This window comes from Hyaena hyaena, unplaced genomic scaffold, assembly GCF_003009895.1.
Source record: "Hyaena hyaena isolate Hyena2069 unplaced genomic scaffold, ASM300989v1 scaffold_412, whole genome shotgun sequence".
In the NCBI taxonomy this organism is placed as follows: domain Eukaryota; kingdom Metazoa; phylum Chordata; class Mammalia; order Carnivora; family Hyaenidae; genus Hyaena; species Hyaena hyaena.
This window is the reverse complement of record NW_024081043.1, coordinates 861,636-887,520: the sequence shown is the minus strand read 5'-3', so window position 1 is coordinate 887,520 and position 25,885 is coordinate 861,636. Positions and strand designations below refer to the sequence as shown.

The window sequence follows — 25,885 nt, the reverse complement described above, 5'->3', positions numbered from 1 at the left end:
GACCTGGGGGTTAGCCAGCTGGGCAGGAAGGCACTTCTGTATCTGGCGTCTTCAACTCCTTCAGTGATAAGGAAGGGCCCAAGACATCCATGTCGCCAGACGCTGAGGTTGGAGACAGTCTGGTTCATGGCCGGGCACAGTCAGACAAGCCCTGAGGTTGAGCTGTGTTTTACTGCCTGGCGTTGCCACACACCAGCAGCCCTTGACAGGTTTCCTCAGGAACTGGCAGGGACCCGGAGCCCTTCCCACACACCAGCTGTCAGCTCCCAGGACTGGCGCGTTCCTAGAGATGCAGACAGGATGTTGAGTGCCTCGGGGCCAGCCAGACAGGCAGTGCACAGCCAAGGGATGGCAGCTCCCGCAGCCAGCCATGACCCTTTCCCGGGCCCTGCCCACGGGCGGGGAGAGGATGACTTAGCGGGGAGGCTTAGCTTCTCATTCCCTGGCATTACTCTCTGACCTCACCACCTTGCCTTGGGTCGGTTCTGAACTCAAATAAGTGTTCGGCACTTGGTAGAAGAAGAGACGGATGGGGCGCCCACGCCCTCTGCCTTTTTCCTGGGCTCCTGATCCCGGGACAAATCTGGACTTGGGTCAGCTTCCCCTGGGGTATAGCTGCATGTCCCTTGCCTGTCTGTGTCCTGCCTTTGCTGCTTACTTATTCTGTCAGGGCCACTGCCTCATCTTCCCGTCTCAGTCAGTGATCCTTTCTGTGCATTCCAGGTGCCTGGGGAATGTTACAGTTGGAATGGAGCTTACAAGTTCTGGTCCGGTGGATTTCAAGCCTTTTCGTATCCCAAAATCCTTGGTAAATAAGCCTGAGGAAGGCAAACCAGCTCTGGCTGAGTTGGGGCTGGAGGCCCAGAGCCGCCCTGACCCTCAGCACCGGCAAGTACCCATCGGGGGCTCTGCAAGACATTCTGAAAGTCACAAGTCTAGTCCAGTGCCCTAGTCAAGCAGGGACTGTCTCCACAGCATTCTCCGTCATCTTGGAAAGCATGGAGCCTGCTAGCTCCTGAAACAGCCAATTCCAGAGCTGGGTGGTATTTTCAGTCAAAATGTTTTACCAGATGCTGCGTAAGCCTAACTTCCTATAAATGTTTCCCGCTGGTTTTAGTTTGACCAGGCCCCACAGGCCAGGAGTGGCAGTGGATGGCTGCTCATCTATCATGAGCTAAGAACAATCCCTTGCACGATTTCATTCGATCTTTACAACAACACTGTAAGTGTTAGTGATCCATTTTATGATCAGGGACACGGAGGCGCAGAGAAGTTTAAGCAGTTGGCCCACGGTCACACAACTACACGTGAGGAAGCAGAACCGGAACCAAGTCTGTCTGACCCAACAGTGTGGGTCCTTTTCACGATGCTGCTCTGCCTCTCTGATAAGGCAGGGGACCAAATAGGACACAGATGTGGGAGCCCGCTCTCAGCTGTCCCTGTCCCCCTGCCCTCTTCGGATTTCACATTTGTTGGCAAACAACCAAGCCAGCAGAGTGCTGTTTTCCAGAGCTTTGGAAGTTCGAGACCACAGCTGAATCTCCCCTTGCTCCCAATCGGAACGGAGTCCCAGAGATGGGGTCACTTAGGACAGATCCAGAGCCAACATCCCCCACTCCTGCCTGGGGTTCTTCACCCATCATCACACTGCCTTGAGTTGGTTTCTAGTGAAGGACAGGCCTTCACAGAAGAAAGGGCCCCTCTCTGAGGGGCGACAAGGTGCTGCGGTCCCCCCGCCCCCCACTCACCATTCGATGAATGTACTTAGTATGTAAGCCATGCTCATCCTCGTCCAGCTGCGATTCAGCACCTTCCACGTCCTGTTTGTATTTGGGGCTGATTGCTACAATTATCATCACTGTCTTCTGTTAATGAGAGAGAAAGCATGTTTATGGAAGTGTAAAGTGTGGTCCATTTGGTGAAGGCAGGCTGGAAACTGGCCAGCGGGACTGTAAGCGTTGTGATGTGCTCCAGAGCGGAGGGCCTGGCTTGTTCTCTGCATGGAGTGAAAGGCACTGGCCTCCACTCAAGCAGACTCCCGTCTCCCCTTCTCCCCTCTGTCTCCCTTGAGACGCAGAGCCAATGGCTCTGTGAGGAGCTCTCCTAAATGGAGGCGGGTTTGCCCGCCATTTTCTACAACCATCACTAATAAACGCCCAGTGAAAGCCTGGATGACGAAGTGATTGTGCATCGTGGCAAACAGACTCCAGAACAGCACCGATGAGAAGCCCCCTCCCTCCGGCAGCTGGGGGTAGGCTGTCAGTTACTGCACTCTTGACCGCCCTGCGTGCCGTGCTGTGCAGACGTGTTAGCACAGCTAGGAGGAGCAGCCCCTTCAGCACAAAGCAAACATCAGGCTGCAGACAAAAGGAAAAGCCACAAAACCCCAGCCTGCTGAGACTCTCTCCCCCACCGCTCTCTCCAAAAGCAGCAGCTGAAGCAGCCGACACGGACACACTGGCAGCAATCAATTTCTATCTTGTTAAAGCACAAAGTGTCCCAGTGGTCAGTATAGATTCTGTCAGTGGAAAACAAATCACAGCGCTGCCAGTGGGCGCCCGGGTTGGGGGGCGGGTGGAGGGGGGTGGCGGTTGCCACACGGGCAGCCTCCCGGGGAAAGCTCCGGAGCCCAATCCTGCAAAAACACTTGGGGTGGCCTCAGATTAAATTGAATTCTGTCGCTCCCTCCCCGCTCCCTGCCTTCATTTCCTCCTTTCCTATTCTGGTCAAAAAATTGTTTGCTCTGATTGTTATCAACCACCTGTGTCTGGTTTGACCGTTATTTCCTGCCTGTGCATGTCCACAAGGGTGACCCCATCCTTCCTTTCCAGGTCTTTGCGAGGCTGCCAACAAGGGAGGCTTTGTTGGGACTTTCTCAGCTTTGGACTTGGTGGGTTTGCCAGTTGCTCCTTTCATAAAATAGCTCCCCAAGCTCATTGTCTTTCTCACCAGCAAACGAGCTCGGAATTTTGGAATGTACTTACATCTCTAAGGTAGCGTTCCATCCACTTAATGATATCAATGCCTCGGATTCTATCCTCAAATATGTCAATCTACGAGAAAAAGATGTGGGAGGTGGCTCTTAATGAGACGCTTTCTCTAGATGCAGAGCAAGAGAAAACACAAGAGACTATATGCATTTAAGATGGAAAAAATTACAAATGCTTTATGCAGACAGGAGCATGTAAGTCTAAAAGCCAAAATACAGTTTTCTTAAAATGTTCCCTATTTCAACATTAGTAGGCATTTAAGTATTTAATATCTGTAATTAGGATACAGTGATACACAGCAAAATGTATCCTTGACTACATAATAATTATGTTTTAAAAATCTGAGAGATGTAGTAGACTACCAGGTTGGATATAAGCCAGGAAAAAAAATTATATACATATGTATACATATATATCTGTCATAGGAAAAGCAAACAGGATATGATTCTGGAACATTTTAATGGATGTGCGGTGTACAAGGGCTGAGATCTAGTTCTGGTGCTTTACTTGCATTAGCCAGGTCATTATTATGGTATTATGTCCAGTTTCGATCTATACATTTAAAAAGGATTGTATGAAACTTGGAGCAAATCCAAGGAGCAGTCACAAAAACAATTACTGAGATGGTGGGAAAAGGTTTATGATGAAAGTCAAGAGGCAGAACCTCCTGGGCCTTGAAAAGATAGATATTAAATATCAAGTCTTTGAAGGAGTATTTGAAGGGGAGAAAAACCAGCTATTTTCTCTCTTTTTTTTTTTTCCAGAAGACCAAATAAGAAGGCCTTTCTGGGGCCGAGGCTCTGCCCTGCAGCCAGAGAGTAATGTGCATGTGTACAAGGTGCTCTCGTTTGCAAGAGGGATTAAATACAAGGATGGGTGGGCGACTTGGGGAGAGTGTCCTTGAGGAGGGGTTATTTGATTTGGCCACACTGTTCTCAGATCAGTTGTCCTAAATGTCATTCCACCATTTAAGACTCATCAAGTCCGAGCTGTTCAGTAAGCTCTCCATGACGCCCGTGACCCAGCCTTACCTCTTTCCTCATGTGCCCTGTCTATGTTGCTCCCCTGCACCCTGACCATGGAGCACCCAGAGCACCCTGCTCTGGGAATCCTCCCCACTCGCTGACTTCCTTGTCCTCACCTCATCCGACTCAGCCCCTTTGTGGCCAGGGGTACCAGATACTTAGCACATCATAATATTGTTTCATTTACCGTATGACTCATCTGTGTCTGCCTTATCTCTTCAACCTAGTTCTAATCTTCCTGCGAAGCGAGAAAGTGCCTTGAGAACACCAACCCGTCAAACACATCCAGGACCTAATACAAGTTCAGAATATGTTTCTTTACCAATGGCACATTAAAAATGGAATGGCTTTCCTTTTGGTTTGGATGATTCTTTCTTTAAAATGTTTGATAGCCAATGACTGCATCTGGTAATCCTGAGAAACCATGTAGCTCTCTGTGACTATATTAGGAATCCATTTCTCTCATACGAGACAGAGCAATATCATGTTGGGGTGGGGAAGAAACCCCAACTCTACTCTTGGTTTTATTCTTGGCTCTACTCTTGGCTTCTGTGCTTCCTGCTCGCATAACTTGAAAACATAACGGAAACTAAGTCTTATTATCCTTATTTGTAATATGTGGTTACTAAACCTATTTCCTAGGATGGTTATGAGGATTAAAACAACTGGACATGAAAAAGGTATAACATCACGCCAGGCTTGAAGTAAATACTCAATAAATGGTAATTTTTATTGTTAACTGAGCACCTAAATTATTCCTTGCTGCTGAGGTGGACTTTCTGGGAGGCACGATGTGCTTGCTAGCTCTCATTTGTCTCTCCAGGTCTCTACCAAAGTCCACAGCATCTGTCAGGCCAACTTTTCCACACAGCCACTGCTTTAGGCCAGACTGTTTCCCCCAAAATTCATATGTTGAAGTCTTAACCTCCAGTGCCTCAGTGTGACTGTATTTGGAGATGGAGCCTTGAAAGACGTAATCACAGTAAAATGGGGTCATGTGGGTGGGCCCTGATCCTAGAGGACGGGTGTCCTTAGAAGAGCTTAGGACACACAGAGGGAAGACCAGTGAAGATACAGGAAGAAGGAAGAAGACGGCCATCTACAAACCAAGGAAGAGACCCAGAATGAAACTAATTCTGCCGACACCTTTATCTTGGACGTCCAGCCTCCAGAACTATAAGGAAATAAATGTCTGTTGTTTGAGCGTGTGGTACCTCATGGCAGCCCTAGCAACCCATATGGCCTCCCTCTTCAGGTTGCCATAACCACTGTTCCCTTGCCTCTTTAGACCTACAGGTAGTAGAACTTCCTGCTTTTGCTGTGGGCCCAGGATATGGCTCTGTTCCCTGAGGATTTCTTAAAATTTACCTAGAACTTTGAAAATAGTCCTTTCATTAAACTTTCCTTAAATTACCCGTTAAGTGTTTTTCTCCACTAAGGGGCTCTTGGTGTATCAGTATAGTTACTTAGCTGTCCAGGACGGGGCTCTGTGATTCTACTACAAGGCTTCACGGTGATAAAGATTAAGGACATATTCAAATTCTGTCTAAGGAGTCCCTGATTGTTAAGTTCATAAAAACCTCTCCTCTTCTCCAAGGGCAATCACTATGCTTTTTTGGAAATGATGAAAAGTAAGATCTTTTCTGCAAATGTTGGCCTTATGACCTATAATTTGATTTTATATCATGGTTGCCACAGTGCTTTCTTTCTCTAGAAATGAGAAATTGAAATGTTGGCTTCTGTACAGTCACTAAGTTGGAATGTGTAAATTGCATGCATTTTTAACCTTGTAGATACTCCTATTAAAAAAAAGTACAGAATAAAGAAAAATTCAATAAAAACTGTTAACGCCAAGTAATGTTTAAAATTGACATTTAGTTGCTAAATATTCTCTTTTTATCCTTCCACATTCCTCGTCATAGATATTTCCCTTAATTTTTCAGCACTCTCTAGAATTTACTTTCACTCAATACCCAAAGGGGGCCTCTGGGAAGGAAAAGAAGTGAGCTCAGTGTTTTAGGAAAGCCAGTCCTTTGAGTCGCCTCCTGTGGTATTTTGTTTATCCTACAGAAGAACTTACATGACTTTAAGCTGTGCTGTTGGAAGGCACTGCATGAAACTTGAGGAGTGTGTGCTTCCTGAGATTTCTTGGGCCAAGGTCACAGTGAACTGCAGGGCTGCATGGTCTACCTCCCCTAGAACTAGACGAGACCAGCTGAGAATCGGGCCATGTATTCCCTGCCCAGAGGCGCCACTGCTGCCTCAAGGTGTGGAAGGCAGCTGTGCACAGCGGCCCTTGACCTCAGATCTCACAGCCGAGTGCCTGACAGAAGGGGCTTGTACAATAAGCAGGTGGCCTGGTTAAGCCTGAGGCCTTCTGCATCACAGGAAGCACAGCCAAAGCAGGTAGGTTTGGCTTAAAAAAAAAAAATGGGGGGGGGGGGCGGGCAAAGGTATAAAGTGTGTCAAGAGCCTGGCATTTCCTTCGGGTCGGGGGCCAAGCTGCGTCTGTGCTCAGCTTTACCTAACACTGTTTTGGCTGTTCAGAGGTTCTCAGGGTCACTCCAAAAGCACTCAGGAAGTTAGTGCTGGAGACTCTGGAGAGTTCAAAATCTAGAAAATAATTTACCTACATCCATAAGCATTTAAGTTCCTAATCGCAAAAGTTGATAATATAGTTTAAAACCTCAACAGCTATTTATATTTTTCTCCTTTAGTTTTGCTTCTCATTGTACTCACTTTATTATTTTTTTTAAGTATTTATTTATTTGAGAGAGAGAGAGAGAGAGAATGAGCAGGGGAGGGGCAGAGAGAGAGGTAGACACAGAATCCGAAGCAGGCTCCGGGCTCTGAGCTGTCAGCACAGAGCCTGATGCGGAGCTCAAATTCACAAACCATGAGATCATGCACTGAGCCAAAGCTGGATGCTTAACCGACTGAGCCACCTGGGCACCCCGCATTGTACTCACAAGTCTTCTCTTTGGAGAAAATACTTACTGCAGTTTGGAAGCCATTTACCAACAAAAAGTTCACGAATTTCACCACCTCCATGGCTGTGTCCATAGAATAAGTGATAAAGACTTTCCCTAAGAGAGAGTTTTCACATTTATTAGAAACTCGTCAAATCATTCTATTCTGAACACTTGCAAATTGTACTCAGTGTCTTTTGTCTTTCTAGACTTATAAAGAGAAACTTTGGGTCCGGGCTTGGTCTGAGGGCTTATGCCTGCAGCTGTGCGCATCGCTAGGCCCCAAGGGGCAGCAGGGGGTTCTGTCTAAGGGGCTGCAGACTGCCCGGCGTGCGTGGGAAGAACAGTGCCGGTGGCTGGAAACAAACCGAGGAGGTTTGCTGAAAGATCACACGATGCGTTAACAAAATCGATCACCCAGAACCCGAGGGGCCTGAAGATCAGGCCACCTCCTGGTTTCTTAGAGACACTTGGCCCTGTGCCTGGGGGATACTCTCACAGCAGGCCAAGAAGCTGAGCCTTGCTAAGAGGCCACCCAGCAGTGTCCTCTTTTGATCTCAGGATGCTCTCTGCTGCCCTGAGCTTTTGCGTAATGAAAGCAAGTAGGGGGAGAGGGAGCAGGTGGTTCCCTATGGCCTCCTTCCCCTTCCCCACGCCCCGCTGGGAGAAACGCCAGGAAGTGGGGGCACAGCGAAGCATTGATCAGGAATGTTAGCAGGAACTTCAGCAGCTTGAAGGACAGATACCACCTCTGGGCATCCAGCATCACTTACTCTCCGGCTCCTCCCTAGGTCACCTGGGGCAACAAGTGGCATTGTGCCCACAGACTTGACCCAGTCAGGCCGATTTTAGCCCGAGGAAACAGCCAATGTTTTCTCAGGCTAAAATCTTGGGGAAATTTCTGGGTAGCATGTTAATGGGATCGAATAATCTCTGCGTGCTGGCTTTTAGTCTGGAATGAACAAACTTAATCTCAGGAAGTCCCTGGGGCAGGGGGTGTGGAGAAGAAACGAAGGTTGGAGAGAAAATATGAGTTTGTATGTATTCATCTATACTTAGGCTCCGGACTTTTGGAACAAATACCTCAAATAGAAGTGGGTTCAACGGTTATACTGACCCATCTAAGCAGCCAGGCATGTTGATGGCACTCAATGTAGTCTTCCTAACACCTAACATTCAACAATTTCCTAGGTAAGAATTTCAGGACTCCTTTATAGATTATGGTAAGATAGATATTATCTGTAGATTGACATGAGGGTTATATGCAGGACCACATCCATTCTCCAGAAATGCTCAAGATTAAAATGTAGAAGATTTTTAAAAGATTAAAAAACATTTTTTTGAATGATAAACAACGATGGATCCTTGCCATAGAAATCTTCTGGGGAAAAAAAAAAAAAAAGAAATCTTCCAGAACCCTAAATGACTAATGAGAACAGATTCCCCTGATAGGAGTTAGTAAATCCAAAAGGCTAAATTTGCAAGTTTGGTTCAAAGAGGCACCCAGATTTGTAAAGAGCTTATTAGAATTACCTGTACTTCTCTAGCAAGCACAACAGAATATAACAATTTCACAAGTAGTGGTTGTTTTCATAAGATTTCTGGAACTTACTGTACTGAGTGACCTTAATATGAGAACATTTTGGTGATATTTCAACATTTCTGGTTCTGGCCGCAAAATATGGAAAAAGAATCATCACCTGACACTTAGTCGAATGTTTCTTTAAATAAAAGGCTTAGTTTGCATTTGGTTGTAAAACAGTATGGAGAATGTGAGACCACTTTTTCCAAACAAGATTGCTCACTCCTACAGGAAATGACCTCGTTCTTGATGGCTGTTGCTAATTTATGGTGAAACGCTAGGTCCCTGGCCAATACCACATGGACATCCAATCAATTTATCCAGGGACAAGTCCACTCAGGAGCATCATTTAGAAGAGAGAAGCATGGAGTTATTTGTTGTTGGAGTATATATTTAAGAAAATCTAACGGTAAGCATTTTGTGAGTATTGCTGGTACTGTCAGCATCACTATAAACGATTCATATAAAATGCTGGTTACTTTTTAAAGCAAAAAGTAAGAAAGTGAAATTTAGTTCACTTTTGTATATGAGAAATATCCAAGGTCATGGTTGAAAAATCATCAAGTACTCTCTAAGTAGAAGACCTGACCCAAAAGAAGGAAAAAAAACATTGCAAACAACTTACGTAATTCTTCCGGCAAATTGCTTGTTTTCAGAGTTCCTCTGGCTGGAAGGTTACTAGGGGGTCTAGGGACAGCAGCTGGGGATGGAGCCTGGGGACCTGGTGGTCTCAACTCTGCAGGACACTCCAAGGACTCCTCAGGAGCTCCCGCTCGATCAGGTGGCTGATTAAATAGCTGGTCCCTGGAAAAGAAGACATTTACAGTAAAATTTGCATGTTTTACAAAGACAAACCTAGTGGGACAGAAAGCCTTTAGGAACTATGAGAAGATACCAGTGAGCTATCTCTCCTCTGCCTCCATTTCTTTCCTGAGCCAGAGGGATGAGAGGTTGCTCCATTGAATTTCAGTCAATAAGTAATTCGGCCAGCTGCCACTTGGAAGGACCTGTGTTAGGGGTCGAAAGAGGGAGCAGGATTCGATTTCTCCAGGCAAGGACTGTCTAATTGGGAAGATAAGCAGTATGTACAAGGCAGACATGGTCACCAATAAAAGAAAGTAGTATAGTAGGTGACATACAAGATTGGCGTTATAGGCAGTCAGATAAAAAGACAAGACTTTCAACTCATGATAGAGAACATTTAATTATGTACCAAACGGTAGAAATGGCCTCGTAGGTTTAAAGTATTTATGTTGTAAATATACGAAAATCTGATTTTGAAGATCCTTTAAAGAAGTTTCTACCACATTATTACATGGCATCTTTATTATTATTATTATTACTATTATTATTATTATTTGGTCACCAGTATTCCCATGAACATAGTGCTCAGGGGAACACACAGATGCACTTGTGTGAGATCTGGGAAGTGGAAGGAAATATGCTTCCGCCACGTCTGTGGTTTCTGTTGATAAGTGCTACCGTGAGGTGCTGAGTTCCTTAGGAAGCGCCCCAGCATCCCATTACCAGCTCCCATGTCAAGGGGAGGGCAGAGGCACCCGGCATTGGCCAGTGCAGATCTAGGAGGCACCGAATGGATCCAATAGTTGCAGTGCCAGTGGCTTCCTGATACTGGACTGTACTATGGCGGCGTGGCCGTGAACGGAGGGTTCTCTGGTGGCGTTCAGATCTTCTGCCCCTCCCACTGAGACGGAGGAAGCAGCTTTCTCAGCGGCCTGTTCTGTGGTGCTGCTCTGGGATTGTTCCTGGAAGCCTGGCCTGAAGCTTGCTCCTCCAACCTCCAGCGATTCCGTAAGTGCCTGATTCCCTGTGTTAAATCCTTCCTGCTGAAGATAGCTGTTTTCTGTAACTGAATCCTGACTGATAGGGGGGCTGCAACTGCATCTGTAATGTTTTATTTCCTTGAAAAGACTCTGAAGTATGTGTGGCAATATGTTCACACTGAAAAAAATCTAAGGAGTGGAAACATGGTTGTATGTTGTTTGTCGTGTGTTTGAACTTATTTTATATTCTAATTTTTTTCAAGTTTATTTATTTATTTTGAGGGACAGAGTGTGAGGAGGGGGAGAGAGAGAATCCCAAGCAGGCTCCTGGCTGTCAGCACACAGCCCGACTGGGGCTTGATCCACAAACTGTGAGGTCATGACCTGAGCCAATATCCAGAGTCAGATGCTTAACTGACTGAGTCACCCAGGTGCCCCTTTATATTCTCAATTTTTATTATAGTTTTATACATTGTTGTTAATGCTCATTATTTTTACCCAAAAGAGTATTACAGATTTTGAAAGTCTCATGCAACAGAATTTTTAAAAAAATTACACAGAATCGCAAGTACACCATATTTCTAAAGTGTGAATGTTTGAGGAATTTATTCTTATTTTATATTTTTATTAATATATAGAAAAAAATCTCCATAGAATATGCTTTCATCTAATCAAGATCCAGTTCCACATCCTTTTTGCATGAAATCTCTTTCTACCAAAAGTAGCTTGGTTGTTATAGAAGACAGTTGCTCATTTGATAAAGACATGTTAAAGCTTTGATGATATTTATTTTTTTATTTTTTTAATGTTTTATTTATTTCTAGGAGAGAGAGAGAGAGACAGCGTGAGCAGGGGAGGGCCAGGGAGAGAGGGAGTCACAGACTGAAACAGGCTCCAGGCTCTGAGCTGGCAGTCAGCACAGAGCCCGACGCGGGGCTCGAACCCACGAACCGTGAGATCATGACCTAAGCGAAAGTCGGATGCTTAACCGACTAAGCCACCCAGGCGCCCCAGCTTTGATGATATTTAAAATTTTTTTTTAATGTTTATTTATTTATTTTTGAGAGAAAGAGAGAGATAGACAGAATGCAAGCGGGAGAGGAGCAGAGAGAGTGGGAGACACAGAATCCAAAGCAGGCTTCAGGCTCTGAGCTGCCCACACAGAGCCGGATGTGGGGCTCGAACTCATGAACCCCGAGACCATGACCTGAGCCAAAATCAGACGCTTAACCAACTAAGCCCCAAAGCTTTGATAATATTAAAAAACTTCCATATGAAAACAATATCATGGATATTAATGACCGAGTAAAGCTTCTGTATCAAGGTTCCCTTTCAAATTTATCAATAAGAGGAGAATTAGCTTCATTACCTGAACTTAATTTTCATTATCCTAAAATGATAAAATAAATCCAAAGAGACCGTAGCAGGCTCAAACTGATGTTACAAAAGCAATTACTCTGTACTAACTTTGCAATTCTTCTGTAAATCTAAAAATATTTCTTTTTTAAAACATTTTTTAATGTTTATTTTTGAGAGAGAGAGACAGAGACAGAGCACAAGCAAGGGAGGGGCAGAGAGAGGGAGACACAGAATCTAAAGCAAGCTTCAGGCTCTGAGCTGCCAGCACAGAGCCCGGCGCAGGGATCGAACTCACAAACCGTGAGATCGTGACCTGAGCCAAAGTCGGAAACCTAACCGACTGAGCCACCCAGGCGCCCCAATCTAAAAATATTTCAAAATCAATCTTTATTTACAAATTACTATTGCGTCTCCTCTTCAGTGCCCATGGACATGTGTCATAAAGGTGCTTAAATGTGGTTTGTTTTCTTGGTATTTCAGATATTTCTTCTGCAAGATTGCTTATCCGGCTGCACAATCACATTTCACTTAATTTCATTACTTAAACTCCATGCAATTTTTTAAAGTTTGTTTGTTTGTTTATGTAAGTAATTTCTATACCCTACCTGGGCTTCCAACTCACGGCCCTGAGATCAAGAGCCATATGGCCCATGGACTGAGCCAGCCAGGCACCTCAAACTCCATGCAGTTTTGTTTTTGACTAATAAGGGTTCTGTCTGGAAAGTCTGAGAACATATGGGCTTCTGAGTAAAGGCGAAAGCAGGCACGCATCTTACCTGCTGTTGTAAATGGAGTGGGCTTTTTTCCTTTTAATAAAGTTTCTGAACTAATTACCAACTTCTGCCTTTCTGAAAAATCTGCTTTAAAAGGACTTTTGTATCTCATTGCATTCTCTAAAGAGAATATAATTTTACTTCGAATGGTATATAAAAATTGTGCTTGAGCAAGAGCAAACATTTCACCTACTCTTTTCAATTGTGTCTTAAATTGAGAAGCTCCATTTTTATGAGTTCTTCCTCTGTATTTTAGACCTGTAAATTAAGAGAAAGGCACGGACGCCTGGGTGGCTCAGTTGGTTGAGTATCCAACTCTCAATTTAGGCTCACACTCTCTCAGTTCATGAGATCAAGCCCTGTGTCAGGCTCTGTGCTCATATGATAGCACAGAGCTTGCTTAGGATTCTCTTTCTCTCCCTTTCTCTCTGCCCCTCCCTGGCTCATCCTCTCTCTCAAAACCAATAAATAAACTTGAAAAAGAATAAAGAGAGAGAAGAGGAAAACTTGAAGAGGAGTCAAAGAAGAACAATAAAGGGAGAAATGACTAAAACTGAAGACCACTGAAGTCAAAAAATACCAGAAGTAGTTTCTGGAAGAAGTATAGGAAAGACCTAATAATGGTGTTCCATATGCGTGGACGCTTATATTATTAAACAACAACAACAACAACAACAAAAACAAAAAAACCCCAAACCAGTTAGTCGGAGCTAACTGAAATTAAAATGTCAAAGTAAGACATGGGTTTAAACAGGTACAGAAACCAGGGCTAAAAAAAAAGCATATCGTATTGGTGGAAGTCAGTCATAGTAAAAAGAAAAATCTATTTCTTGGCTAAATGGCCAGCTGATTTCACTGTTAGACGGAGGGGGTGTCACTTGGCATTTTAAGGGCCATTCCTTCAAAAGAATGTTGACCAGGTGTCTGGCAAACAGATTCTTGTCAATCAGCTTACGTCTCCTCCTGACTCAGAGTCTATTATCCTATGTGGCTTGGTCACTAACCTGGGGAACAAACCAACAGAGAGTTTTGACATACCTTGAATGCACTGGTATCATTCCTTTTCTTTTTCCCATTAAAAAATATCTGGGGGCACCTGGGTGGCTCAGTTGGCTGAGGCTCCGACTCTTGATTTCGGCTCAGGTCATGATCCCAGGGTCGTGAGATCGAGTCCCGCTTCAGGGTCTGTACTGACAACATGGAGCCTGGCTGGGATCCTTTCTCCCTCTGTCTGCCCCTCTCCTGCTCACTGGCACCCAGCCACAGGCACTCTTCCGCTCGCTCTCTCAAAATAAATACATAAACATTTTTTTGTTTAATATCTGAAAGTTAGCCCTGTCATACGGATACCTTGGGAGCCCTGGGGAGTGGGCTCTTTGTGCCGGCCTCTCATCTTGGTCCCAGGGGCTGGGGTAGTTCAGGATGACCTTGTGCACAGGGTGCGGGCCTCGCATGCTGGCTCCCGGGAAGGGCTGCGCACGCACAGCTGGCGGGAACACTTGCCGGTAGGCTGCTTGAGGGCGGTCGTGGCCACCTGCAGGTGAAGACAGCAGAGTGAACAGGGCAGAATGATTCTACCTCCTTCGTGGGAAAGTATAAGCTCATTGCCAATTTTTGTCTCGATACTGAGGGTTCCAGATATCAGTTACCACCTCTGTGATGTTTGCCATATTTCTGTACTATTATTTCTTTGATAGTTTTCATTGAGTCCTTTTTTTCCTAAATAAAAACAACTGTGAAATCATGAGTGTGGTGTTCTAACTGGAAAGCGCGAAGGTCCACACAGGCCCCCATGTTAATAAGATATTTAGGATAATCCAACCATGAGGATCCTCTCACACCACCATTCCTACATAATTTCCCAGGTTGCTAGAACACAAGGCTAGGAGAAATGACCTCCATGATAGATATCGAATCACTACTCTTGCCCTTCCTTCCCCCAAGTGGACACAACACATACACACACTCACACACTCATATACCATTCCCTCTTAAGGAAGATAAATGAATGAAAACTTGGCTCATTCCTCTGGGAGGTAGCTAACCAGGTGGCCACACCTCCTGACTTTTAGTCTTCTCTTATTAAAGCCTATGTGCACTTGGGACCTCGGCAGTGAGATAAGGGCAGGCCTGGTGGCTCAGTCGCTTGAGTGTCTGACTTTGGCTCAGGTCATGATCTCACAGCTCATGGGTTTGAACTGCACAACGGGCTCACTGCTGCCATTGCAGAGCCTCTGCTTTGATCCTCTGTCCTGCCCCCCTCTGCCCCCAGCTCTCTCTCTCAAAAATAAATAAACCTTAAAAAAAAAATTTATAGAAAAGAGCAGACCTCGGGACACAGCCAGGGCTGGTGGTGACTTCTGTGCATGTGTAACCCAGGAGACAGTTGGTCCCAGCCAGGCCCAGGAGCAGAAGGGTCCCAAGGAAAGGAGGGCACCCTGCCTGACCAGGTGAAGGAAGAGAACTCAAGGCCAGAGGAAGGATGTGGAGAAAGCAGTAAGGATGAGAGGATGCCTCTGAGGGAACTGCCCAAGCTCAGAGGGGCTCAAGAGTGGGAATCTATGGGGCACCTGGGTGGCTCAGTCGGTTAAGCACCCACCTTCGGCTCAGGTCATGATCTCATGGTTCGTGAGTGTGAGCTCCGCATCGGGCTCTGTGCTGACAGCTTGGTACCTGGAGCCTCCTTTGGATTCTATGTCTCCCTTGCTCTCTGTTCCTCCCCTACTTGTGTGCGTGCTCTCTCTCTCTCAAAAATAAAGATTAAAAAAAATGTTTAAAGAGTGGGAAATCTAAGCAGTAAGTGTGGGTGTGCACCTTAAGGGTGGGTCTAGCCTACAGAGGGATTCGAGAGATCTAAGTGGATAACCCAGCAAACTATCCAGTACTGCCTAGTAATCTAAGCACTGCTGCCTCTGCCCAAGAGGCTGAATGATCTAGCAGGCACAGCTAGTTAGAATAAGAAGGAACCTTGTTTTTCAAAACATTTTTTGATATTTATTCTTTTTCTGATAATAATAATAATAATAAAAGTTTGCTTGCTGTGAGGTAGGATATATGCAGGAATGTAAAGCAAATTAAGCCAGCAAGCGAGCAAATCACCAATAGGTTGGAACCAGAATGTGGGGGGTGAGGATGTGGTTGAGAATTTTCTTTTTCGTTTGGTGGTCAGCAGCCATTGACGTTTTTAGGGGAGCATTCAAGGGAACCACAGCCTCCAACAGAGACAGAAAAGAAACAATGTGCATGTTCACGGCCTCCAGGTCTCCACTGTCTGACTCAGGAAACTTGGCCGGGTACCCCTGGAAATGCATCCAAGCCAGTCTCTCAAGCATGGTCAGGTTCCCTGGGTTCAACCTATTGTCTGCTTTGACATAGGACGCCAGCCATGCCCTTCCTGTTACCTCCCCAACCCAGGTTGTCTCCTGGCCCTGACCCTGACGTTCGCCCTGGTCTTGCTATGTAGAGGCTTAAGGAAGGGGAGGAGGGATGAAAGCATAGGTTCCGGGATCTATCCCAGCGCCCCGGCTGACAAAGGAGACCAGGACTTGGGGAGCACCTCCACGAGTGAGGACACAGGATCAAAGGACACGATAAACCACAGAGATTTTGCTTTTACAGTCTTCTTGGGGCAGGCAGATACTCCAAGGGGTCCAGATGGCCAGGGGTAATTTCAGGGCAACAGGGCAGGTTGCTACTGCTGCTCCTTTCTCAAGGGGAGAAAGTGCCGCTGCCATCAGGCCACCAGGCAGGGACCAGCCCTGCTTCTAGAGGAGTCTTGCATCAGTGGACCATTTACAAAAGCAGCTACGATGGCAACCCTCTGGAGATCTTCCTTTGCACCTAAGATCCTCCTTGCATGGTTAGATTCCTGCCCTTGACCTTGGCCCCTAGTATGCTCTCACAAGCTCACCACGCCCCAGCTACCCTGGTCATCTTTTTTCTTGAACACCCCAAGCTTGTCCCCATCTCTGGGACCATGAGATTGTCATCCCCGCTGCCTAGCATATCTTTGCACTATGTCTTTACAGGCCAACTTCTTGTCATTCCAGGCTCACTCAGATACCACCTGTTCAAAGAGGCCCTCCCCCTCCCCCAGCTGCCTTATCCTACTGGCCCCCATTTGATTTTCTTCATGGTGTTTATCATGTGTTTGAGTAAGCATGACTCTTACTTGTCAACTTTTTGTCTGCCTTCCCTACTAGTATCTAAGCTCTGTGAAAACAGAGACTGAGTCTGTTGGCCACCAGGTCTCCAAGCACATCGCTGGCCCCCAGAGATGCTCCAAACATGGATGAATGAAGACTCCACAGTTCACTTCACACACACAGAAAAAGAGAATCCACTAGACTGTCTAGTTATGTGCAGTCCATTGTATTTTTCCAGTGTCTCCCTCTGAAAGTAGGAAGGAGAAAGACAAGGTAAAAAAGGAAAAACTTTGCCAGTGGCCTTGAAAGTTTTTAGTATTTGCAGCCATTTTCGGTTCCCATATCCATTAATAAGTGGCTAATAATGTTTTATTTGCTTTAGAAGGACTACCAGGCTCTAATCATAGGGTTTGTTTCTTTTCCAGAGAGCGGATGTTAGTGCTGTTAATCAAAAGCCTTTGAATCAAGGTCATATGACTTCTAACAGATTATTTCCCGCACAACATGTTTTTGTCTCATAGCAACAAATCGTGTCATTAAAATCACTACGGCATGTGGGCTAAGGTTTGATTAGCTGTAACTTTCATTTCTGAAATGGCCACCTGAGGTAAAAACTTACACCGGTTTACGTGACCAGATGAAAATGATCCACCTTACCTATTTTTTAAAATTGACAAGAGAGTCCTCTCTGCTATCTTTTCATTGTTAAAACAAAGAAATATTGAACACCAGAGGGTCAGTCAAAAACAGGCTTTCCCTTTTGTAAGTGACATTCGGTTGTGTGGAGAAGTGGCTAAATGAAAACTACATTTATCAGGTAAATGAGAATCTTTTCATTGCTCACGTTTTAATCGTTCCGTGCCACTATTCTGACCCAGCCTTGCTCGTTAGTTAGGTATATTCTCTATATTATCATGGCTGACACTAATGGAACACTCGTTACATGCCAGCTACTGTACTAAGTTCCTCACTCAGGATTCTACAGTTCAATTTTCTATTTTCTTAAAGAAGTTTAACTGAGAATAAAATCCAATTCCCCTACCATGGTCCTTATATCCTTCTCATTCTGGCAGAGCTCACCTTGCTCCGGCCCTGCTGGCTTGCTGTTCGTGCCTTCACTACACCCGGTTCCTCGCTTCCTTCCCTTTCTCATCTTTCTGATTTCAGCTCATCTTTGCCCTCTCAAACAGCTCTCAAACAGGTCTCCTCTCGCCATCTTATTAATCCCTAACACCCAGTCATTTCCTTCACAGCACTTATGCTTTGTTGTTTTGTTTGCTGATTTCTACTTATCTGGCTATCTAGTGGACTATGAGCTCCGTGAAGACAGGACCACATCTGCTGTATCACTGCACCCCCAGTGCCTAGCATAGGATGGGGCAAATAGTTGTTGAATAAATTGATACATGAATAGACAAGTTCTGTTTCCAAGTCCCATCCACCTCCCTCTTTTCCTCCCCTCCTCTCTTCCATAAGACCTTTAAAACTTTTTTAATGTTTTATTTATTTCTGAGAGAGAGAGAGAGAGAGAGAGAGACAGCATGAGCAGGGGAGGGTCAGAGAGAGAGGGAGATATAGAATCTGAAACAGGCTTCAGGCACTGAGCTAGCTGTCAGCACAGAGCCCGATGCGGGGCTTGAACCCACGAACTGTGAGATCATGACCTGAGCCGAAGTCAGATGCTTAACTGACTAAGCCACCCAGGCATCCCCATAAGACCTTTAAAGATGGCCTTTCCAAGGCTTGATATCACAAAGGCCCCCCTCATGACTACGGATTGCTCCCTTCCTGAGGAGGCAGGGAACAGACTTCTTTTTATTCATTCAACAAATATTTGTTGAACCTCTACTGCTAACCGTGCAGTGAACAGAGTAAGATAGGATGCAGTTTCTTTGAGTAGCTCAGAATAGATGGAGAAAGAGAGAAAATCTGTGTGTCTGTGGGTGTCTGTTTTGAAACAAAAAACCCACACTCGTTAGTATGTGAGAAGGGGAGGCGTGCAAGTCAGCAGCCACCTACTTGGTAGACTTCAGAATTACTGCCCCAAAATATCTCCCCCACTGACTTGTCCCCGGTGCCTAAAATTCCATCAAAAGAATTTATTCTGCAGGAGATGGAGGATGATGTGACAGACAAATGATTTATGAGCAGGGCAACTCCTCAATTATGAGGCAGTGTTTCATCACAGAACAAAAATACAAACCTTGCACGCTCATATATGGGTGCCCAGAACTGTAGGTTATTTGTGAATCTGACGACCCCCTTGGCCTGGATACACATGGTCTTCATGTCACTAGGCTTTTACTACTTGGAATTTGTAAACCAAATCCTCAATGAGGTTTTCCACTTATCAGTCAAAACATTCAGCATTTTTCTTCCTTATTAAGAATGGTATTACAAGAGTAGGAGAGAGGAAATAAAATCTGATTTTCAGTTGTCAAAAAGCATGATGATATAATGCAACCAGTTTGGCCAGGAAACAAAATGGTCAACATAAACTGTTATGGGAACACCCACAGCTGTAAGCAGCTGCGGTCCCTGAAAGGCAGCTCCTTTCTTTATCATGTCTTCCATCTGGGTTATTTTTTCCTTACTTTAATTGTGTCTGCACTCTAGCGTACAAATAATCACTTTTTCGGGTTCCTGTGAGCAATAGTAGGCATATGCCCACAGCTTTATTTTATTTGGTATTCTTGGTAGAGAAAGCAAACATTTTTATAGTAAAATAAAGGCTCTTTAGATTTGATACGTTCTTTTTCCCCAAGTTATTTGCATCCTGGGTTTTATTTGATTGCACAACCATGATCTCCATTGTGGTGACCTTCAGTGGAAGGATCCTGAGACAATAAGAGGCCAGCTTCTCTGGGAGGTCTGGGGGGGGGGGGGGGGGTGGCAGGGCAGAAAACTTTGGGCTTATTCTACTGCTTTGAACTTTTTTTTTTTTTTAACATAAAAAGGGTGACCAGTAACCATTTCTGCTTTAACTTGCAAAGGCTAAGGTATTTTTTTTTTTTTTAACATAAAAAGGGTGACCAGTAACCATTTCTGCTTTAACTTGCAAAGGCTAAGGTATGCCATTTGCATGGTGATCATTATTTATTTATATTTTCATTAACGGGTGAGGAAGTAGTGTTCTTCTAAAGCCACCTAGAACCACGTAGCCATGGTTTCCAACTGCGCGAGCATCCCTTAGGTGAACAGCTCTTTTGAAGTGGTTTTGTTGGCAATTAAGTGCAGTTATAGTCCTGACATGAAACTAAGCATCTGTACACCTGCTTTGAATACTTAAAATCTGTGCCTGTGAGAGGAGTGTGGAAGGGGAGGGGCGCTTTCTGGGACTGGGCTGCTGGATCCCTGTGAGTAATAACAATGGTAACTAAGAGCTTCTAGTTGATGAGGGCTTACTTTTCTAGTGTCTTCAGTATATTATCTCATTTAATCTTCAGAGCGACCTTCATGGGAGCCATTGGTGCCAGGGCTTCATAAATATTCTGGGCTTACAGTGCTCTGAAGAAACACATAAGCACAAGTCTTCCCTGACAAAGCCAGCCTAATCCTGACCCTCTTCCCTGTGATTAGATGCTTTGGGGGCTGGGGCCAGGGCAAAGAAAGGCGTGGTAAATCAGGGTACTGTATACTCTCATTTCCTGGGAGTTTGTCTTTCTTCTTTTTAAATTTTACTTATTTTTCAATTATAAAAATAATACCTGCTTGCTACAGCAAATTTAAGAAAAGTATATAAAGTTAGAAGGAAAGTCTGTCTCTTCTTAATTCCCTGTCTGCGCTACCCGCCCCAACTATCATAAGCCATGATCACTGGTAACAATTGGGGCAATCGCTCCAGACTTCTCAATGTATGGTTTTTAAACATATATAGCTTTCAAAAATAGCACATATTGGATAAACACTACATCTTGCTTTTCCACTGAATCTTTTTTATGTAAAGTCAGAATGTGTATTTTACAGGGGTCTAGTAGTCTGTTGTATAAATAAATCACAAATTACTTATCTGTCCCCTTACTGAGTAGCATCTGAGTTGTTTTCCTTTTCGCTGTAATACAGCAATGCTTTACTAAGCATCCCTGTTCGTGTGTTTTTATATGCTTGTTTCGTGTTTCCCTGGGATTGATCCTGTAAGCGCATCTGTGGGGCCCCAGAAGTGCATTTACAATTTTGATAAATAGCGCGATTGCCTTCCAGAAGATTGTACTAATTTATACTACTGCCAAGAGTAGACGGGGATGTTCATTGCCCCATAACCTCACTAACACTGGATGTTGTCTGACGTTTTTCTCTTGTTGCCCACCTAATTAGGAAAATGGTTTCTTAAAAATTTTTGCATCTATATTTTTCTTAAATGCAGTAATGTTACATATGCTTCCTGACGGTATGTCTTCTATGAATTCTTCCCTTCTCCTGGCCAGGGCCTCACCTCTGCCTTTCATCACCTCCCCTCCCCCTACCCCCCAGGACTCCCAGTGGTCCCCTTCCCCACTTCAGTGGAAGGAAGGAAATAGTGTACAGAGCCAGGGCAAGGCAGCTGATGAGAGAAATCTCATCAGCAGGTATTAGAGACCAAAAGAGTCCCCAGTCAGAGGTGTTGCATTTTAAAAGAGGCTGCCCAGAGGGGGCAATTTACGCTCACCTCCAAAGACTGGATTGCTGGTGGTGTCATTTCAAGGCTTCAGCACAAAAAATATTTCCAAGTGGGAAGATCTTTCTGGGACCCTCGAATCATGAGTTAATGCTTTCTTTGTCTATCATAACCGAGGCTTTCTCCTTTTAGTGGGTACAGGAAACTGCCTGGGAGTTAGTATCCCAAAGCCCTCACTAAGTGTTCACACTTCTACACATTAATCTTAGGGATTAATCAGAAAAGCAGAAAAGAAACTTCCATACGTGATGTTTGTCCTAGCGTTGCTTATTGGATCAGAAACTGGAAACTAGTAACAATGTCCAACAACAGAGAATAACTTAAAAACAATTTGGTAGATCCATCTGATAAAACACTATGCAGTATCCCTCCCCCCGCCCCCGCCCCAGCCAGAGAGGACGAGGGCATGTGCAGAGGGAGGAGTGGAGGGAGGGAGGGAGGGAGAGAGAGAGAGAGAGAGAGAATCTTAATCAGGCTCCATGCTCAGTTCCAGCTCCAGGCCCAATTTGGGGCTTGATCTCACTACCCTGGGATCATGACCTGAGCCAAAATCAAGAGTTGGACACTTAATCCACTGAGTCACCCAGGCTCCCCACAGTATTTTTAAATGATGCTGGAAGAAGTGTGCTGAATGTCACTGGGAATTATTTTAACTTTACATGAAATCTATATGCCATATATATATATATATTTCATATGTCAAAACCGCAATAAGGAATTACATTTAGGTGATGCAAGTATGAATTGAACTTTTAGGCATATTTCAATTTGAGAACAAAATTCTGATTCTGATTTTTTTTTGATCAGAAAAATTATCTTTAAATGCAGAGAGTAGAATGTTAAAAAGCAGTTTATGGTATTAGCCTCCCAGGATGATTCCCTTTTATCCCGGAAATCACTGAGAAATAAATGCACCCCCGACCCTGCCAAGGTCCAGTCCTCAGTGAGTCACACTTGAGGAATTCGGCCACCACACCCATCCTACTACCACTGGGCACTGAGAGCAGGCAGCGGTGTCCACAACCCCAGCCAGTGACTTCCCGGCCCCCAAAACTCCAGGTCCCAGCTTTAGGCCTCAGGGGCCCTTTCTCCCTGATCTCTGCTGCTCCCACAGCTTCTGGCCTCACTCTTAATTTTTTTTTTTTTTAATTTATTTCTAGGAGAGAGAGAGAGAGAGAGAGAGAGCGCGAGCGTGAGCAGGGGAGAGTCAGAGAGAGAGGGAGTCACAGACTGAAACAGGCTCCAGGCTCTGAGCTGGCAGTCAGCACAGAGCCCGACGCAGGGCTCGAACCCACGATCCGCGAGATCATGACCTAAGCGAAAGTCGCTTAACCGACTAAGCCACCCAGGCGCCCCTCTGGGCTCACTCCTAACCTCACATTTAATCCTACCTATTTCTTCCAACCGTCTTGTAAGCTCCTTTAAGACTTAGCTCAAGTGTCCATCTGGAAACCTTCCCCAGACCAGCGCCTCCTTCAGGCTGTTTTCTTATGCTCTGCCCGTCAGAACACCTAACCTCAATACGGCATTGACTCATGGGCTTGTCGACCTCACCCTCCAGAAGGCAAGCTTTTGTACATCAGGAAAAAAATTTCTGTCCTTCCTTTTGGAAAAAAAAAAAAGTGACCAATTACTGTGTTGCTCTATTCACTTTAGGGGGCTTCATATGAAGTGTGCATGTATGAATACATAAATTGTGAATGGTTATAGGATTTTTGATTATTTCTTTTTTTTAAAGTTTATTTATTTTGAGAGAGACAGAAAGCGAGCGAGAGAGAGAGAGAGCACGAGTAGGGGGAGGGACAGAGAGAGAGAGAACCTCAAGTGGGCTCGACACAGTGCAGAGCCTGATGCAGGGCTCCAACTCACGAACCAGGAGATCATGACCTGAGACAAAGTCAGATACGTAACCAACTGAGCCACGCAGGTGCCCCCGCGTTTTTTTATTATTTCTATAATTTATTTTAAAGCTAGGCATCAGACCAAAGAGTCCGACCATTTGACCTGCTTTTTGTACAGCGTTTATTTGCGAAGAAAAATATCATCTCTCGCAGCCCTGTGACTTCCCAGTAGCCTCAGCAGAGATTTAACATCAAGAATTGTAATGAACCTTTTATCTCAGCCTAAGACTGTATCACTTGCAGAGATGCTTACTGCACTGATCTACATTATTCACTCATCCGCTCATTCAGAAAGAATTTACTCAGAGCCTAGTATATGCTGGTCACCGTGCCAAATGCTGGAAAATTATGGATTAAAAATAAACCTTTGCTGATGTGCTGGAGGGAGAGGTAGGCAAGCCCATGAGTAGACGCCATACCGATGGGTGTTCTGACAGGCAGAGCACAAGGAAACGGAGAGCCCAAAGAAGGGACTGATCTGGGGAATTTTCCAGAGGGACTCTTGAGCCAAGTCTTACACGGTGTATATTGTGACGGTTGTATAACTGTGAATATACTACAATTCACTGAATTGTACACCTACATGGGTAAAGGGTGAACTTTGTAATATGTAAATTTGATCTCAATAAAGCTGTTAAAAAAAAAAAGAGGTCAACTGTGCAAGAAGGAGAACATCATCTTGGATAGAGAAGCCCAAGAGCAGATGCTTGGAGGTGTAAAGGAGCTAGACAGGTTTTGGGGACTGTGGTCCCTGGCAGTGGCCAGAGTTATAGGAGAGGTGGTGGCTCAGATCTCTAATGGGGTTTAAGCAACCGCATCATAAGAACAACTCGGTCTTCATGTAATGGCATGAATCCAGAGTTTTAATCACATTCTGGGATTCTTGACGGGAGGCCTCTTTTTTTTTTTTTTTTTTTTTTTTGCCAAAACTGAGATGGGGAAGGATCTGGAAAGAACCCAGATGCTCAAGAATGAAGACAACAGAAATATACTCTAGAAGTCATTTGGGTCATCTCCCTGCCTGTAGGCAGGTTTCAGTTAAACTAACTGAGACAGAAGGATCCGCTTTCTCCTTCAAGTTTTATAGAGAAGCAGGTTCCAAGTGGGACAGGCTTTGGGCTAAGATGAAGCATTCTTCCGGAAAGCCCTTATTCTGGGAAGCAGAATGCCCTCCCTGCATTCTGACCTATCTGCGCTGGTCTAGTGATGTGAGGCATTGACGCAAGGCCCTCATTTACTTAGTTACCCAGCCCAGAAGGTCCCCAGGAGGTGAAGTTCACTTACATGGCACCTGGTGATAGGGACCTCCAGGACAGTGGTACTGACAGTTCCACTGAGCATGAGGGTTGGGAGGCAGCATCTGTACACAGGCTGGATACCGCTGAGGTTCAAACTGAGGGAACTCCCTGGACCTGAGAGGTCTGGGGAGGTCCTGGGGGTAACACACGGAGGTGAGGGGCAGAGGCCTTTCCAGCTGCCTGATGCCCAGCACGTCCTGGGGCTGGGAATCGTACCCTGTGTCTATTGTAGGCAGATCTGGAGCTGCTCGGTTCCTGTGGGGCCAGGGCTGTTGCACCTTCTCTTGGCTGCTGCCCGAGGAGTCTGCTGAGGCACTAGGTAAACTTTGGTCTGATTTGTCTGAGTCATGGCCAGTGTCAGGAGAAGCTGCCGAAAGCTGAGATTCTAGCCATTGACTTCGTTTTTCCATAAATGAAAACTGATGCTCCCCGGGGAGGGCCCCGACCACAGACCCAGGCTCGCGCTCGCAGGCGGCAGAGGAGCCCGAGGGAAAATCTTTGCCGGGGTCCGGGTGTCTCCTCCAGAAGCTGTCCTCACTCTCCTCCAGGATTTTGGTGCGCAGGCAGGTGACATGCTGGGACACAGGCCGCACGGGGTCGGAAAGTTTCAGCGGTGGGTGGGCCTGAGAAAAGTCTCCCAAGGAACAGCGAGGGGCTTGGGGTGCAGACAAGCCGTTGGGTGCCATGTTCCTTAGATCTGGAGCAGGGGGTTCTGACTCCCCTTCCAGGGAACAGTCTGGGATTGGTTTCAGTAACTGACTTGGGTATGGTTCTGATTCATCAACCTCCACAGGAATGCTTCGGTTCATCCTAGTTTCTGGAACAAGAGAAAACATGCCACAGCCTTAGAAGACAGATCATTTCTTGGAGCCCCTACTTTATGACCTTAAGAGACCTCGTTCAAGATGTGGTTTCAATTAACAGCAGTGTGACACCAACGTGTTTCGAAGCCCCAGTCACATAAGGTTGTTCACTCATTCTCCAGGCAAAGGCTCTAATGCTTATTAAGATAATTTTTACATGGAAGGCAATTCAAAGAATATGACTGGACCATCAAGCGGTAGACAGAACAATGAGAAGACAGATGAATAGCAACAGCTAAATATTGAGGAAAGAGAAATCATCATACTGTGGGCTGCTTTCTGTGTGTGTGTGTGTGTGTGTGTGTGTGTGTGTGTGTGTGTGTGTGAGAAGGATATACAAGACATTGAGACATTGATTGGTATGTTGGTGGCCTTTGAGGATGCAGTGGGGAGAGTGTTCACCTTATAAACTTTAAAAATGTTGCTCCATGTGGCTATTGCCTAATCAAAAACAAAAAAAGATTTAAAAACAAAAAACGAAAAAAGAAAGCATGAGTTAAAAAGCACGGAGAAAAGGTCATGGTGACATTTCCAACTTAACT

The 25,885-nt window shown here is 45.2% G+C and overlaps 1 protein-coding gene across 3 annotated transcripts in view; it reads right to left on the bottom strand.

Moving 5' to 3' along the window:
- The window catches only part of TRAF3IP2 (TRAF3 interacting protein 2), a 44,191-nt gene that overhangs the window by 4,318 nt on the left and 13,988 nt on the right, over window positions 1-25,885 (bottom strand). For all 3 annotated transcript variants that reach the window (XM_039252220.1, XM_039252222.1, XM_039252223.1), the window contains 6 exons: window positions 24,467-25,297; window positions 13,833-14,016; window positions 9,192-9,370; window positions 7,013-7,101; window positions 2,985-3,053; window positions 1,749-1,865 (listed from right to left, as the gene is read on the bottom strand). In XM_039252220.1, coding sequence (XP_039108151.1) covers window positions 1,749-1,865; window positions 2,985-3,053; window positions 7,013-7,101; window positions 9,192-9,370; window positions 13,833-14,016; window positions 24,467-25,297 — 1,469 coding nt within the window. The remainder of the gene's footprint in view (window positions 1-1,748; window positions 1,866-2,984; window positions 3,054-7,012; window positions 7,102-9,191; window positions 9,371-13,832; window positions 14,017-24,466; window positions 25,298-25,885) is intronic.